Source organism: Oratosquilla oratoria, chromosome 23 (genome assembly GCF_046742065.1).
Source record: "Oratosquilla oratoria isolate Oo_2021 chromosome 23, ASM4674206v1, whole genome shotgun sequence".
In the NCBI taxonomy this organism is placed as follows: Eukaryota; Metazoa; Arthropoda; class Malacostraca; order Stomatopoda; family Squillidae; genus Oratosquilla; species Oratosquilla oratoria.
In genome coordinates, this window is record NC_134799.1 from 15,503,106 (window position 1) to 15,521,523 (window position 18,418).

An 18,418-nucleotide genomic window follows, 5' to 3' on the forward strand; every position below is an offset into this window, starting at 1 on the left:
TGCTTACCAATAGAGCCCCAAAGTCGAGTAGCTCCTCTTACTATTGGTTGAAGTTTTGGCGGGCTTTTGCTAAGCTCCTCCCACAATATACTGGGTATACTCAATAGATGGCATTATTGTTCATATTGAAACACCAATGAGATGATGCTTTTTCCAAAATTTGGGTTTTGCTTAGCAACAGTCCCATAAACCGGGTAGCTCCTCACACCATAGTCGAGTTCCAAAATGTAATGGTATGCCTTAGTCTAGCCTATTTTGACTTACCTTTTGACAATGGCACCAATATATTTGGGAGGCTGTGAGAATACTGAAGAAATTAAGAGATGTTACCTCAGCCAATGCAATGCCTTGGTGTACTTTATAAATTATATAAATACAAACACCAAATTAGCTTATTTCACTGAGGTTTTCAATTGCTTGTGGCCAAAATCATGCTTAATAAATTAGAGAAAATCAACTGAATGATATTTTTATGCAGCAAAGGAAAAGAAAATTCAATATATGAAGGACATTATTTATCAAAGCTACCCAAACATCTTTACAGCATGGAACAAAAATATCTAAAAAACAGGATGCAAAAAAGAAAACTATACTTATAGATCTTCAATGGAAGATACAAATATGTACATTTGACAATGTGAAGATGCAAGGGTGAAAATACCAATGGCCACTTGCACCTTGTTAATTCTATGCTAAATTTTTGCGGGACATTGCCAAACATTCCAATTTCTTCAAATAGACTATGCACACCTGTTTGAAATCGTTTTGTGAATCTCATGCTCTAAATTTTGAACAATGGAGAGCAGTAGAAAGCAAAATCTGATACAATGCGAATAATTATATTACTTCTCTCAACATCTATGATATTCAATATCTTAAGAATTAACTGTTCTATAACAAAAGAACAATTTTTGAGATCTATAAAGTTCTCTGTTCATTTCCTCCTTGGCTCTTGGCTGAGTCACTTAGGCAAACCCAATGACCTTCAAGACTTTCTTTCCAGAGGCTCACCTGTACAAAAGAAAAATTTTTAAACAAAAAATTACCTTAATTTCGACCCATAATCAACTTGAAAGATAAACTCGTTTAACTTTATCCTCACAATTTTAATATTACATTTATCTTCATGAGAAAAAACTAAGAACTAAAATAAGAAACACACCTTATTGTCTCCACCTGATACAGCCAGAATGTTTCCAGTGACAGACCAACTCAAATGCCAAATCACATCATCAAATGTATGCAATTCCTGGGGTTGCCACTGACCAGTCGCAGCATCACTTGTCCAGATAATCACTCGTCGATCCTGAAAGTACAAGAACAGTAATACCTTACCCCACAAACAGTACCAAAGTGGCTGACAACATTCTTTGGGCACTTCTACAGATCTTTCTGGGATGAGATTTTGGATTGCTGTTAGTGTTGTTCCAATGCGGTATCCATGGTGTAGTGCTATAAGGTGCCCTGGCATCCGACACGAGCAGGGCACCATAAGATTGCACTGTAGTGTTGTAGCGTGCCCTTACTACCATATGCTTTCCAATACAAGGACCCTTTGTCACAGGCACAAGTCCTTCACTTATACATGTGTATGACATGGCATCGTCTTCCTTCTGTGTAAAGAGAATGACATTGCCCAATGGCATGCTCTGACCAACAGTGACGCCCCCGGACAAAAGCCCTTTCATGCATCCAACAAAGACTCCCTTCTCTTCTGTGTGCTTACAGCATCTAGTACCTGCGCCCACAGGCCAGTTACTCTGTAGACTCCTTAGGTACATGTCATGCCTTCTCTGTACTCATAACCTACAGATTAATAAACCCACAAACAGTACAACCTGTTTCATTGCTGCCCCAGTAACGTTGCTTGCAAACAGTACTGTTTCCGTATCATCCTCTGAAAGTGGTGGGGAGTGGGAGCAGTCACTGGTGGTTAGCCCCCATGTGTAAAAAGGTAAGGAAATGCAGCTGAAGTTGATCGAGATCCTGGACCCACTCTGGAGATTGTCCCCCCCCCCCCTCCCCACAGCTTCTTAACAGAGGTGAGGGGGTTGACAGGTTTCGATTCGAAAATAGACAACTTCACTGTTCATCTTGAAGGATCACCTTAGAATTCTCTTATACCCCCATCTAGGGTATTGGGTGAATGTTACTGTGAGGTAAAAATCTGCTCAGTACTATGCAGCTGATACTTAAGGGTCTATATTGGGACCAGAGCCACACATCATTTTGTCAGAGCAAATATGCTACTTTATTTCACTGTGACTGTCCTCCTACTCTTAACCACTTCCATACGGTGACGCCTACGTAGGCGGCATGAGGAGCAAGTGGGTACTCGATGCCGACGTCGCCATCTGGATTATATTTATTGTAGTCGTACCTACGTAATTTCCATTCTCTCTAAACTGGCTTCAAATCAATTTTCTATGGTTATCAAAATACACGGTTGAAAGAGAACGAACGATTAAGCACTGACTTTATTTTTTATAATGCGATTATTATGACGCAACATCGCACATCGGGCAGCTAATACTGCCAGACGTGCGATGTGCCCCGGAGTGAAGAGGTTAATATTGTCCTGTACCACTTCTCTGAATATATAGATTTCCATTTCTGCCTACCCCACCCTGTGGTAGGGGAAGGAAGAATACTGCCATTGAGTCTTCCTACTTGGCTTGTAAAAGGCGACCAAGACGGGACAGAGGATGGGACTAGGGATCCTGCTCTCTGTCACTTTAAGGGGTACATTCCTATGAGAAGTCGAGGCATAAGAGGGTCTGAGGAGTTTTCAAACTAGAACCCTAAGGTTTGGGTCTTTTAACCTCTTCACTCCGGGCCAAAATCTCGCGGGTAGCATTAGCTGTCAGACGTACAATGTGTCGTAATAATACTCGCATAATAAAATATAGTCACCGCTTATATCGATCGTTCTCTCTTTCACCCGTGAATTTTGATAACCATAGAAAATGTGATGAAGACAGTTTAGAGAGTATGTTATTACGCAGGGGCAACTACAATAAATATAATCAAGACGCCAATATAGCAGCCTTGCATATCCACTTGCTCCTCATGCCGCCTACGTATGCGGCACTGTATGGATGGGGTTAACCTCTTCACTCCGGGACTTAAATCTCGCGGGCAGCAGCCAATGCCAGCCGTACGACGTGCCGTAATAATACTCGCATCATAAAATATAGTCACCGCTTATATCGATCGTTCTCTCTTTCAACCGTGAATTTTTAAAACCATAGAGAATGTGATTAAGGGCAGATTAGGGAGAATGTCAAAATGCAGGGGCGACTACAATAAATATAATCAAGATGCCGATATGGCAGCATCGCGAATCCACTTGCTCCTCATGACGCCTACTTGTGCGGCACTGTATGGTAGGGGTTAATGTGCGTGGGTGTGGTACAGGTGAGAGTAAAAGGGAAGAGATAGGCAGTATGTTTGTGAGAAGGAAGATGGATGTGTTGGTGTTGAGTAAAACTAAGTTGAAAGGGAGGGGTGAGTGAGTTTGGGAGTATAGAGGATAGAATTGAAAGTTAATATGGGTAAAAGTAATATGAGATGTGCAAGGGAAGAGGATGGCAGTAATCTTGGTGTAAGTTTTAAAGGAGTGAGGCTGGAGGAAGTACAAGAAGAAGAAGAAGAAGAAGAAGAAATCTGCTAACTTCAATTTCATCTTTAACATATACAACTCCTCTTCGGTGTGGTACTGTCTCCAAAGAGAGAAGCACTGTTTTTTTGTTGACAAAATACTAATAACAAATACATGTACCTACAGATCAGGAGGGGAAGGGGATGGGAGAGAAGAACTGCAGGTGAAGACGAGGAGCCTACATCATAAGATGCTGAATAGTTGTGGCCAAAGCTTTGAACTTTATCTTATGCACTTGTACTATTGGGGACGGGTACCAGTCACTGCTATGGTACCAGTCACTACCATATGAAACACCTATAGTGCTGGAAAAATGACAAGAGAAACTCTTTGCATGGCTTAAAGTGGGAGGGAGTGAAAGGTATACACGTAAGGTGTCAAAAATGATGAATATTTTCTTCCAGAGAACACACTAATACACTAGAAATAGAGGCTGTATATAATAATAACTATCAGGAAAATATAGTTACACTTTGTAGGACACGTCATGAGAAAACAACATTTAGAATATATGTGCCTAACAGGAAAAATAGAAGGAGAGGGCAAGAGGAAGACCATGCATAAAATATGTAGATGGATGAAGGACATCTGTAGATGAAATAACAAATGCCATCTTGTTAACCCCTTCCATACGGTGCCGCACACGTAGGCGTCATGAGGAGCAAGTGGATTCGCGACGCTGCCATATCGGCGTCTTGATTATATTTATTGTAGTCGCCCCTGTGTTTTACATTCTCCCAAATGCGCCCTGAATCCCATTCTCTGTGGTTTTCAAAATTCGCGGGTGAAAGAGAGAACGATCGATATAAGCGGCGACTATATTTTATGATGCGAATATTATTTCGTTACGTCATACGGCTGGCATTGGCTGCTGCCCGCGAGATTTAAGTCCCGTACTGAAGTGGTTAAGAAGAGCCATGTGCAGACAGGAATGGTGCTCCATAGAGGCCAACATCAGAGTTGATACGGCACCCCGGTAAGGTAAGGTAATATATATTTTCAAACAAATATGAAGATTTATACTAACCTGTGAACAGGAAGCTATGATGGATCTAGGGAGACCGATGGAAGGTGCCCAAGCAACATCTCGGACCCAATTGGAATGGCCTTCCAGACGCGTCTCCTCAACCCAATTGCCAGATGCACTGTCTAGTCGCCAAATCTTCACATATGTGTCACAGCCACCAGTGACTAAGCGCTGGACAGCTCCTGTACGTGCAGTGCCATCTGCGGAGCCTGATGCTACAGCTGGAGCCCAACTTACTGCATTACACCCGATCTAAACAGAAAATTACAAATGTTAAGTCTCGCTAAAAGCTTTGTTTTCTTACCTTCAAATGGATATGCCTTTACACAATATAATTAAATTAACCCCAATAAAACTGGGAGGCAATTTCCCTTTTACAATGCCATGATATTTTATCTTCACAGCACCCTCTCAGTACAAGTGGTCAAACATTATTTCATTCAATTCTTCCATAATGGATAGAATTTTTCCCTTTCATTTTGGCTGCCACTAGACTAATTCATTTATTTCTGTGACACCTCCTTTATTCATTACCCACATCAAACATTTTTCAGATACTTTACTGTATGTCATTGATCTCAGTGACACCTTTATTCATTACCCACATCAAAAAAATTTCAGATACTTTACCATATGTCATTTATCTCAGTGACACCTCCTTTATTCATTACCCACATCAAACATTCTTCAGATACTTTACCGTATGAGCATTTGTGATCTTTTTTGCTTCCCAAGTGTGTACGGACGTGTAAGTGAGAACTGAGACGGTTCCATCTGAAGAGGCACAGGCTAACACTAGTCCATGCTCGTGTGGGGCCCAGCAAACACTATTCACTGTAAATGGAGAAAAAATGAACAAAGCACTATTCATTGTAAACAGAGAAAAAATTAACAATATTTTTAGGCACTTAGATCTCCACATGAACATAGAAACACAAGACGAAAATGTAGTAGCAGGATAGGGAAGGAAAGATAGCTGCAGTGGGAAATACGAAGAAAATGAGAGTGATGAGTGAGGAGAACGGAGGAGAAATAAGGAAGGATGAGGTGAAGGCAGTTGTAAAGATGATGAAAGCAGGTAAGGCACCTGGTCTGGATGGATGTCATGCAGAATGTCTGAAAAAGGGAGGTTCAGTGATGGTGGACTGGTTGGTGAGATTATTTAATGTTTGCTGGAGAGAGGGTAAAGTACCGGAGGACTGGAGTAGTGCCTGTATAGTTCCTCTGTACAAGGGAAAAGGGGACAAGTGTGAATGTAGTAATTTCAGAGGGATTAGCCTGTTGAGTGTAGTAGGGAAGGCTTATGGGAGAATCTTAATTGAGAGGATTAGGAGAGGAACAGAAGGAGTAATTGGTGAGGAACAGTGTGGATTTAGGACGGGTAGAGGTTGTGTAGATCAGATCTTTGTGGTAAGACAGATATGTGAGAAAGCTATAGGAAAGGGGAAGGATGTTTTTTGGGCTTTTATGGATCTGGAAAAGGCTTATGATAGGGTAGACAGAAAGGCACTGTGGGAGGTTATGCAGATTTATGGGATAGGAGGAAAGCTTTTGGGAGCTGTCAAGAGTTTTTATGTGAGTAGTAGAGCATGTGTTAGGATTGGAAATGGAGAGAGTGAGTGGTTTGAAGTAAAGGTGGGACTTCGTCAAGGATGCGTTATGTCGCCCTGGCTGTTCAACTTATACATGGATGGGGTGGTGCGAGAGGTGAATGCTAGGGTAGTGAGTCAGGGATTGGAGATGGTTAAAGAAAATGGAGAAAAGTGGGAGGTGAGCCAGCTGTTGTTTGCGGACGACACTGCGCTTGTGGCAGGGTCAGAGGAGGGATTGAGGAAGCTGGTGGCAGAGTTTGGGAGAGTATGTGATAGAAGAAAGCTAAAGATAAATGTGGGTAAAAGTAAGGTGATGAGATGTACAAGGGGTGAAAGTGGCAGTAGACTGGAAGTGAACATTAAGGGAGAGCGACTGGAGGAAGTGGATAGTTTTAGATACTTGGGTGCAAGTGTAGCAGGAAAAGGTGGAGTGAAGGTGGAGGTAGAATGTAGATTGAGAGAAGCGAGTAAATGCCTTGGTGGTTTAAAGAGTGTAATGAGAAATAGACATTTGGGAATGGATGCGAAGAGGAGACTGTATGAAGGAGTGATTGTGCCAACAGCACTGTATGGGGCAGAAACGTGGAACATAAGAGAAGAAGAGAGAAGGAGTTTGAATGTGTTTGAGATGAGGTGTCTGAGAAGTATGGTGGGGGTTACTAGGCTAGATAGAGTGAGAAATGAGGAGGTGAGGAGGAGAACAGGGGTGAAAAAGGATTTGGGAGAGAGGGTTGATGAAAGAATATTAGGATGGTTTGGACACATGGAAAGAATGAGTGAAGAAAGACTAGTAAAAGAGGTATGGAAGGCAGATGTGGAGGGAGTGAACATGAGGGGACGTCCTAGGATGAGGTGGATGGATGGGGTGAAGGGGGCTTTGGGGAAGAGGGGAATGTCTGTTGAGGAAGGAAGGGAGAGGACGGAAGACAGAGGTGAGTGGAGAATGGTTGTATATGGATGATGTTGTGACTGCATGAGGAGGAATAGGCGGGGGGGTGGGGGGTGGGGTAGTATGTGTGAGTAAATTTTGACGCAGCCCGAAGGGATTTCTCCCCGTCCTCTCCTTATATGCAAAGGGGGACGGAGAGGGGGGGTCGCCGATTAAATGAAGCGGCCTTGCTGTGGATGTACTGTGTCTTGTGACACTGCTTCTGACCCAGGGCGGTGGGCAGGGTTCAGGGATGACCCGTCATCCAGGAGGTGCTCAGATGAGAGGAAGGGTGGGAGGGGTGTGGAGTGTATTTAGGGATGAAATGGGTGGGAGTGTTTTTATGCCTTTCCTTTTGTGGCTACCTCCCTTGGAAGGGGGAAAAAGCCTTGGTATATGTATGTATGTATGTTTTAATTACCCACTGTCGGAGAAACAAAGCAAAAGAAATATACAGTTCGTCTGTTTCTTTTGCTTTGTTTCTCCGACAGTGGGTAATTAAAACATAGAAACACAAATAAATTTACAAATAATAAATACCAGTCATGAAGCCGGAATCCATGATGGGCACCTACACAAGTGATCTTATGTGAAAGACGTCAAAGATCAAAGAATCGTCTCTCTACCACTTGCTTCACATTATGCCCTCGCCTCCATTTGGAGGTGCATAGACCCAAGGGACTGAGGCAGTCTCTAGATGAGGCTTATGAGCTTTCCATCTATTTAAACTATCTTTCCATCACTATTTCCTATTAGTACAGCTTACTCTCCTCCTATTGGCTAGTGACAGAACCAGACCCATATTACTTACACTGTTATTTAGTCCACATTTCTTCCCTGGGTGATCTATGAGAGAACCTGATCATAACTGCTAACTACTTCATGGCTCTGTGTTTGTGAGTGTTCAATTAATACAGGTAAACGTCGACTTACGATGGCCGCGACTTACGATTGTTCGACTTTACGATGACGACGACGACGATATGATAATTTAACCCCTTCCATACGGTGCCGCACACGTAGGCGTCATGAGGAGCAAGTGGATTCGCGACTCTGCCATATCGGCGTCTTGATTATATTTATTGTAGTCGCCCCTGTGTTTTTACATTCTCTCAAATGTGCCCTAAATCCCATTCTCTGTGGTTTTCAAAATTCGCGGGTGAAAGAGAGAACGATCGATAAAAGCGGTGACTATATTTTATGATGCGAGTATTATTACGTCACGTCGTACGGCTGGCATTGGCTGCTGCCCGCGAGATTTAAGTTCCGTACTGAAAATACATATCATAGTGTTTGAATATGGTAAAAAGGATAAAAATAATTAAATAAACTACTGTACATGTTTAATAGGCTATATTCAGTATCTCTGGTGGTTAATATACAGGTAGGCTAGGTACAGTGACCACGGAACAGAGTGGGGATCGACTTACGATGAGATCGTCTTACGATGGCTCTATCGAAACCTAATGCCATCGTAAGTCGACGTTTACCTGTATATCAATCAATCAATCGATTGATCAAGTGTTGCCTCAAGTTTCAATAAGTAACTTGCAGTCCCACAGTGGTTGTCAACAGCCCTTGGAACCTCCCAAAGATCTCTCCAGGAAGAAACATTAAATTGTCGTCTGTGTTGTATCCATGTGGGAGGTTTCGTCATTGGCCAAAAGTGGTTAAATGCTGAAACAGTCCCACACTAAAGCAAAACAGATAACAGTCCAAAGTTTCTTCCTCGAGATCTACGAGAGCCCAAGGACCATTGCCAACCACTGGTGAGCTGCAGGTTTGTCTGCAAAGCCTGATGGAACAATGATTAGTCTCTCACCTTTTCATATATAGAGAACTAACAATTAGCAACAGTTTCCTTCCTCCAACAACAAAAGTTGGTGATACACTAATATATTACAGACAATACTCTACCATTTCTTCCTTGAGGACTAGAGAAGTACATCTGGCAGATGAGGCTGCAGATTTTCAGTTAGTGAAACTCAAGGCAAAACCTAAAAGTACATACATATACCAAAGGCTTTTTTCCCCTTCCAAGGGAGGTAGCCAAAAAACAAAGGCATAAAAACCACTCCCACCCATTCCATCCCCATCGCACTCCACTCCCCTCCCTCATATCTTGGCACCTCCTGGATGATGGATCATCCTTGCATCTCGTCCACTCCCCTGGGTCAGAAGCAGTTTCTTAATAACAAGTTTCTTAACAACAGAAGAAGTTTCTTAATAACAATTACTAATATATAAACACGTACCAGAGGAATCATGATTTGCATATTCATGAATTTTTCTCCAAGTGTGTCCATCCTCTTGCCATATGATGACCTTACGATCATAACTGCAAGATGCCAAAATGGTCCCATACATGGGATGAGCCCATGCTACTTGCCACACCTAAAATACATTGAAATGTGTATCAAATAGTAATCCACACCAAAAATACATTGAAATAAAATACCAAATGGGAACCCACACCTAAAATACACTGAAATAACTATTAAATGGGAACAAAGACTTAATACATATGCAATTAATCCATCTATTGCCCTGGTTCTCTCTTGCAGGTAGACAGTTCCAGTACATAATATGCCTGCCCACAGATTCAAATTGCCCCGCATGGAACCACCACACAGAAGAAAACACCTACTACTTCTATGCCCAACACTAACAACACATCTCTTCTCTATGTAAATTATATGTGAACAATTTGCATAAACACAGAAAAGGAAACATGGACAGGAAGTGAGACGTTTATTTCTGACGTTTCATCTGTTGACTTTCTCACAAGTCAATAGACGAAATGTCAGGAATAAATACTTCACTTCCAGTCCACGTTTCCTTTGCTGTGTTTATACATCTTCTCTGTGACTTATGGTCCTATCTAGAGGTTGTTACTGGTTTCCTGGAGGCCATAAGTCTTATGCAAGAGAGATCAAGGGCAAGAGGTTGATTGATCCCTTATGGAAGATCTATGGCCCCATGAAAACCAACCACTGTAATCCAACTACCATTAGATTATTTAAATTCAAAAGGATGATTTGGATTAGGATGAAGAGAATGATTTAAGACAAATAGCAACGGTGATTAAAGAAATGTTCCTGTCGCATAACAAAGTGATGATGGTAAGTGACCTGGAAATGGTGGTTGTTGGGTTTCAGGACAGTGGCTGATAATGAATACAGACGCTCCTCAACTTACGTTTTAGTTATGTTCCGAACGGCCGAACATAAGTTGAAAATGAATGTAAGTTGTTACTGTACCATACATCCGTAAATTCTATTACTGTATCTTATAAAACACCCCTAAATCATTAATTATACACATAACATTGTAAAATGATAACATTAATTTCAAATAAATTAAATTCAAGCAACATAAATTGAGATGGTGGAGGAGGAGGCAAGGCATGTTCAGTCTGTCGTTTGTGCCATGTAAACAATGGACACAGCGTCATGCGTAAGTATCGTTTGAACTACGGAGAGCGCGCTAAACTAAAAAATAAAAATAAATATATATATATACAATTTTTTTACAGTCAGTTCAAACGTAAAATCGAAAAAACGTAAAACGAATGAACGAAGTAGAGGAGCGTCTGTATTTGTAAACTGACCCAAGAATGGTAATAGTGGTAATATAGATACTAGTAACAAAGATTAGGGATTGCTTGTGGTGGCCTAGGAAAAGCAGAGAAGCAGAGGCAAGAATTTAATCACAAAAAATGAGACACTTACAGGTCCTTCATGCTCCCTCAGATCAGCTAACAGGGTTTGTTTTGCTCCTTTAACTTCGAAGATCTTGACAGACCTGTCTGAAGAACAAGTGGCTAGACGTGTCCCATAATAGTCCATCTGGGCATCATGGATCATGTCATCATGACCTGTGTCAACATGACTGATCACGGACACCTGAAATGAAAAGAAGTGGGTGACTAATCATTTGTATTTATATACCAAGAGCTTCTCTTCCCCTTGCAAGGGAAGTAGCCAAGTCAGAAGACCAGTATACACTCCCATCTGTTACCCTTTCCTCCCTCTCATCTTAGCTCCTTAGGGATGATGGGTCATCCCTGTATCCTGCCCATTACCCTGGGTCAGAAGCAATGTTACAATTAATTGGCAACCCACCCTCCTTGTCTGGAGTATTGGCTGAATGTTATTGTGTGGTATATTTTGTGCAGCAGCATGCAACCTACGGAGCAGAGCCACACATCGTTTTGTCTATGTTGGAAGAAATCTATACTCATAGAAATTATGATACTTTATTGTTCTAGAACTGTCCCTCCATTATGCTATCCCCCACTCTTAATACTATCCTGTACCATTTTCACCTGTCCCATGTTTGACACTCTATTCACTGGGTTATTGCACGGCTCGTGCAATGGTGATATCTGGCACAAATTAGCCAAATTAACTTTATTCTGACTAAAACAGTCAGATGGAGAAATGTGTCCAGTCACAACTACGAGACAATACATTTTAAGATGGTGACATGCATACACATAAAAAAAATCACAAATAGTAACTGTTTAACATAACATGAACATGATTAAAGGGAAATGTTTTACTTTCACTCATACAAGGCATGCAACTAACAGATTACTATGGAGCCACAAATTAGTGAGACTGCATATTTATGAACATTATGCTTCCCTTAGACCATCATATTCTTGGAAAATTAATCTCTGCCATGAAGAGGAGTTGAACCCACATGTCTGATTTCATTTAGCTGCTGTTAGAAATATGCGCCCATGCTGAACCATGGTGAGCCTCCTTAATTATATATTGAGATTAATACAAGTAAATCAGACAAGAGTACTGCATCTGACAAAAATATGGTATTATTTTAATTTGCATACCTACACAATATGGAAAATTAAATATTTTGTAAATTATAATACATGAACGTAATATGACATTTTCTTGGTGGAAATAACAAAAAACCTTGCTACAAGCAAATCTACTGATGAACAAAGCCGCTGGGACACAGTTAAGACGCTATGTTGTTGTCTGTCCAGTCACTTAGACGATGGCTTTCATGTTGTGGGCCAGGTGTTCTCCAACTCCAGGTGATGTTAATAAATGCAGTTACAAAAACAACAGGCCTTCCTTGGACTTTTTGAGAGAACACGGGGTTCTGCATTGTCTGTTAATTGCCTGAGGTACAATAATAATCAGGTTGTCAGCATCCATGATGATGATGACAACCTGGATAATTTTTAGAATTTGAGGCACCGAATTACTGAATATAGGTTAGGTTTCATAGTGTTGTTAGGTTAGGTAGGTTAGGTTAAAAAAAAAAAAAAATTTGGAATCGATCAAAATATGGCTTATCATTCAACCGCTGTGACTTTGTTCGTTTATAGATCAGTTTGAGCAACTTTTTTGTTATCAATTTCCACCAAGAAAATCGCATATTACGTTGATGTATTATAATTTACAAAATTTATAATTTTTTATTGCTATAGCACATAGGTGTGCACTTCTAAGAATTTACCAAAAATATTTATCGCTCTGTAGTTAGAGGTTATCTATTTTTAATTTATTACATTAGGTTACATTAGCCGGCTGGGCTGTTAATGGCTTGCAGAATATTATGACAGGAATACCTCACTATACAACCGAGTTGTGTTTCCAGTTGACTGGTTGCGATACGAAAATTTGTATATCGAGGTGGGTTTTACATGTAAATAATAGGGGGGGTTGTGTTCATGGACCCTGTCAACCCCATCCACAGTTTTTGCCTCCTGAGGCTTTCACATACACCCAACATTTGTTTTACCTACTTTTTTATAGCACTTGGGTCTTGGTCCTATAGTGAGGTATTCCTGTATTACTTATTGGGCAGGAGCTAAAGACTATTACAGTAACAATGGTGACAGTGATCAAGCAAGTAAAGTTTACATAGCAATATATTGTAATTTTTTCCATTAAATTTACTGTTATTCCAAGAAAAAGGTCTTACAGAAAAATTAAAACTTGCATGCAAGAAAAGAAAATGATACCTAAGGTTATGCTAACATTGTGACTTGAGCAACAGTTCTAATTTCATTGTTAAAATACATGAAGCTGATGGAAAAGCCAGGACAAGGCTCAGAAATTTAAAAAAAAATCCAATGATGAATGACCCGTATACGTCAATAAGTTTTAAATCAACCAATAATCTGGCAATACTTTCAATGCTTGAAATATATTTCTTAATATGGCACTTATTTGTTTTGCAACTTTCCACATATCCAAGCATTATAATTAACGGTCTCCTACTTTGTTACTAAAATAAGTAGCAGAATACTCAACATCTCGTAAGAAATCAAAACATTGGTGTGTCAACTTGACACACTTGTGACTTTTACAATGTAATTATCTAAGGTTAAAAAATAAAATATGCTGACATTAATATTTTAAAAATCACAGGATGATGATGATGACCTCGGAAGAACTTGATAAATGTAAATGCAAGAGTAGAGAAAAATAGGTCTCTTACCATCTTTAGCTCTACACTGGCAGCAGTTGCTCCAATGTAATACTTGATGAGAAGAAAACAACAGACGTGGCAGTAGCAAACAGATTTCTAAAATGGACATAATATACCAATAAAAATTTAGATAACATTCTGTATCAGTGAAATAAACAAATTATGAAATTATATTATAAAAGCCATATGGAACAAATGATTTTGTTGTATTTTATATGAAGAGAATTTTGATGAGCATGTGGAATTATCAACGTACAGTGCTCTATGGTAAACAACTTTCTCGTCAGCTAGATGAAAAATAGTTATTATTCCATTAATTTCCATTTGTTACAAAGGAGCGCCTAAAAAATAAAATACTGCTTTATGTTTCTCTTGAATTTTGGTAAATTTTATCTCATTTATGGGAAGTACAAAAATGATCGACTCAAATTAAAAAATATCCAATGTCATTTAAGATCGTTAACGATATTAACTTTTCCCCCATACATCACAGTGTGAAACAATTTTCGCTGTATGGCTATGTTTTGGGAGAAAAAGGGCGGTACTTTGTTGATTATGTAAGAATGTGTTTAGATAGTCTTGGGTGGCTACGATACGTTAGGTTAGGTTAAAGCCACTATGCAAATAATACGCCACTTTCTACAACTTTGGCATATTATGAAAAAAATATCAACCATTACATCACGCCATGTTCAAGTGAAGTTCTCCCTCCTGGCCTCCTCTTCCACACATGGCGCACAAATATCAAATATTTACCATGATCTAAGTGAGAAACTAGAATAACCTAGCTATTGAAAATAACCAGTTAACATCCCAAAAATGCAGAATTCACAAATTCAACAAAATGGGAGTTCGCGTTTACGCATGTCCCATTTACTGGCGGAAGCGTCAGTTTCCCTATTTCCGCTGCTCCACATATCCAATCCTACTTTGTGGCTTATTATCTTGTCAAATATAGATGGACTTGATTTTAAAGAAAACGATTATATATGATGTATAAAATATTCTGATGAGCTTTTTCCCTATTGATTTTATAAGATAATTTACTTACACTCTTACAGGATTTGCCATATACTGGGAGGGGTTTTACTATGATTCGACTACTAAAGGTACAGAAAAGATAAAGATCGAGAAAGGAGTACGGCAAGGTGATATATTTTCGCACAAACTATGTATAGCTTGGTTGGAAGAGATTTTCAGAAAGTTAAGTTGGGGAGTGAAAAATTTGAAAATAAATGGCAATTATTCTAATCACCTAAGAGCAGAAGATTTGCAAGATAAGTTGAGCGATCTGAACAAGGAAAGGATGGAAGTAGGTTTAAAGATGAATAAAAGTAAAACCAAAGTAATGTTCAACACAAAAGTTCAAAACAAAAATATCTTAATCGATACTGAGAGTTTTGAAGTTGAAGAGTGTTTAGGCTAGATGGTGAAAGTGACTAAATATCATAATGATGAAATAAAAAGACGTATTACAATTGGTTGGAAAATGTTTAAAACGCAAAGTTTACAATAAATTTACATTGACAGCAATAATCTACGGATGTGAGACTTGGAAACTGACGAAGGCGATAGAAACAAAGCTGAGGAGTGTACAGAGGTGAATGGAGAGATCAATGGTAGGAATAAAGCCTCGTTTACACGGGGCAAGTTGAGAGGCAAGTCAAGCGTGCAAGTTACTTGCCGTGTGTGAACATCTGTTTGACAGAAAATTAGTCAGTTTGCCCAATTTTCATTGTCAAGCAGATGTTTACACATGGCAGATAACTTGCAAGCTTGACTTGCCTCTCAACTTGCCCCGTGTAAACGAGGCTTAACGCTGAAAGAGAGCAAGTTGGATGAGAGAGAGCAGACTTGAGTGAAATATAATGTGGAGGTGGTAAAAGAGAGGAAATGGAATTGGACAAGTTAGCGCGAACGAGTGATGAACGATGGAACAAATGTATTACTGAATGGACGCTGCGAGATGGGAAGCGTGCAAAAGGGAGACCAGACAGAAGGTGGAGAGAAAATATAGAGAAGTTTGCAGGAGTGACATGGCAGAGAGTGGCGCAATCGTGCGAGTCATGGAATAGTATGAAAGAGGCACTTGTTCAGCAGTGGACTCGGGATAGCTAATTGTTTTATTGAAGGTGCTGGCGAAAAAAAAGGCGTATTGTTCATGTTCTTGGCGATTTATTCTTTGTCAGATGCTACAGTGGGGGCGATATCATCTACATTCCTGGCTGAAATCAAACAATGAAACTTTACCCTGTTTCAATCTCTTTTTCACTTTCTCCCTCCTTTCACCATTGCCTTTGTTTCTACTGTTTTGTTAGTCAATCTTAATCATAGTTGATAGGCCCTGTGCCTTCAAGCATCCACCATTAAAGTTCTTTTCCTTCTATTATAGTCTTCAATCGAGGGTAAATTGAAATTGTGAATATTTTTCTTGATTTTCTTCTTCAAAAGATATCACAACTTGCTTTTCTGAGTTACACTACAGGAGGAAATGCAAGCAAAGTCCTAGGTGAGCTTTACAGTGACGTAGTGGTTTCTTTAGTCCAATGATCTTTATATTTAAGATCCTCCCTTACAATTGTTTTGGACTCGTAGTAGTTTACCAGAGCTTCTATAATTATGGAGAAATTCGCGCTGCCGTATTACGTTCTCTTGTATTTCAAACGTCGTAACTGAAGAAAAAATCTCAAATCTCTATGAAAAAGCGAATTTTTCTAAGAACGTCTCACCTGATGGACTATAATCACCGTACGGTGAAAACAGTGTTTATTTTCTTTATCACCGTACAGTGAGTGTCACACTATTATCTCGTTCAATCTGATGAAGTGTGGATTATTGATAGTGACAATGAAAACCTTATATATTCTCCATTATTAAGAACATAATAGTTCCCAAAACTACATTCCGGTTACCAGAAATATGTCTTCATTGTATACATACATGCATGCATGCATACATACATGTATGCATACAAACACACATACACACACACGCACACACATATACATGCATACATACATACATACATACATACATACATACACTTATGCATACACACACGCACACATACGTGGATACATACACACACACACACACACACACACACACACACACACACACACACACACACACACACACACACACACACACACACACACGCACATACGAGAGGGTCAAAAAGTAATGACAGTGATACCATATATTTTCACGGTACAGAGGTAAATCCAAATAGTGGCCTACATTCCTTCAAAGTACTCCCCTCCTGCCTCTATGCAACGTTCCATCCTCTTTCGCCACTTCATGAAGCACTCACGGTACTCAGAAGCCGATATACCTCGTAGCTCTGAATTGACTGCTCGCGCCAGATCTTGGATGCGATGAAACAGCTTCCCTGCGATCGCACCCTTGATCTTTGGAAACAACCAAAAATCACAGGGAGCAAGGTCAGGCGAGTAGGGTGGGTGGGGGAGAAGTGTGATCCCCTGCTGCTCCAGGAACTGCACAGTGAGGCGAGCTTTGTGGGGGGCAGCATTGTCATGGTGCAGCAAAAGGCGCGATCGGCGACGGGTTGGTGCAGTCTTGGCCTGATATTCCAGGACTCGAGGAAGGACGTGATCAGTGTAGTACTGGGCTGTGATAGTACACTGTTGAGGCATTACATCCACACACATTGGTCCTTGTGAATTGAAGAAGATGGTGAAAAGGCGCTTCCTCCTGCGAAATCTTTCCTTCAGAATCTGAGGTCGAGGTTCTTCATCACTCAACCACACCATGTTAGACTGCTTGTCTCTGGTGGTGAAGAAAGAAATCCAACACTCATCTCCGGTAGCTACATCTGAGAACCGTTTCGGACCATTTGGCTCGAATTCAGCCAGCCATAGACGACAAATCCTCACCCGTTCGCTCTTCTGCTCTTCCGTAAGCAAATGAGGTATCCATCGAGCACACTTCTTCCTCAGCCCTAAGTGTTCATGCACGATGTCATGTGCGCTCCCATAACTGACACCGAGCTCCAAGGATAAGAATCGAAGAGTAACAGTTGGATCTTCGTCAATGATGGCCCGCGCACGGACCGTCGTTGCTTCGGTCACGGATGTCCGAGGGCGGCCAGGACGATGATCACCTTCTAGCTGCAATTTTCCGGCTGCGAAAGCTCGAATCCAGCGAGAAACAGTTTCCAGTGATGGAGTAGACTCGGGAAAAACTTGCAACAATTCCTCTCTGATCTCCGTTGCTTTTTTCCCGAGTTTCCACCTTGTGAAGGTGTAGAATCTGCAGCCTTCTTTCGAAAAATCCATGTTTCCGGTTAGAGAGGCAAACCAACAATGACGCAATCGCACAGCGCAACGATAAAATGTAAGCTAGACAAACAGCGACAAGCTCAAACATGTAACAACAGGCAACACTTGCTGCCCCTTGCTCCCCGCCCCCCCAACACTTATAGTCTCTCAGCTACGAGTCCGACTGTCATTACTTTCTGATCACCCCTAGTATATATATATATATATATATATATATATATATATATATATATATATATATATATATATATATATATATATATATCTGAGTTTGAATCCCCCCCCTTTCTCTCTGTGTGTGTGTGTGTGTGTGTGTGTGTGTGTGTGTGTGTGTGTGTGTGTGTGTGTGTGTGTGTGTGTGTGTGTGTGTGTGTGTGTGTGATTCACCATTGTCTTGGATTACGTGTTGGACTCATGATTGATAGTTGTTACCCTTCC

At 40.5% G+C, this 18,418-nt stretch overlaps 1 protein-coding gene across 1 annotated transcript; it reads right to left on the bottom strand.

Moving 5' to 3' along the window:
- Positions 1 to 500: 500 nt before the first annotated feature.
- Positions 501 to 13,791, bottom strand: Sec13 (nuclear pore and COPII coat complex component secretory 13). The gene is made up of 7 exons (XM_076206745.1): positions 13,689 to 13,791; positions 10,940 to 11,113; positions 9,464 to 9,602; positions 5,389 to 5,522; positions 4,689 to 4,940; positions 1,163 to 1,306; positions 501 to 1,011 (listed from the first exon to the last, which is right to left on the bottom strand). The coding sequence occupies exons 1-7, from the start codon at positions 13,689 to 13,691 to the stop codon at positions 919 to 921; spliced, it is 939 nt and encodes a 312-aa protein (XP_076062860.1). The 5' UTR covers positions 13,692 to 13,791; the 3' UTR covers positions 501 to 918.
- Positions 13,792 to 18,418: the final 4,627 nt, after the last annotated feature.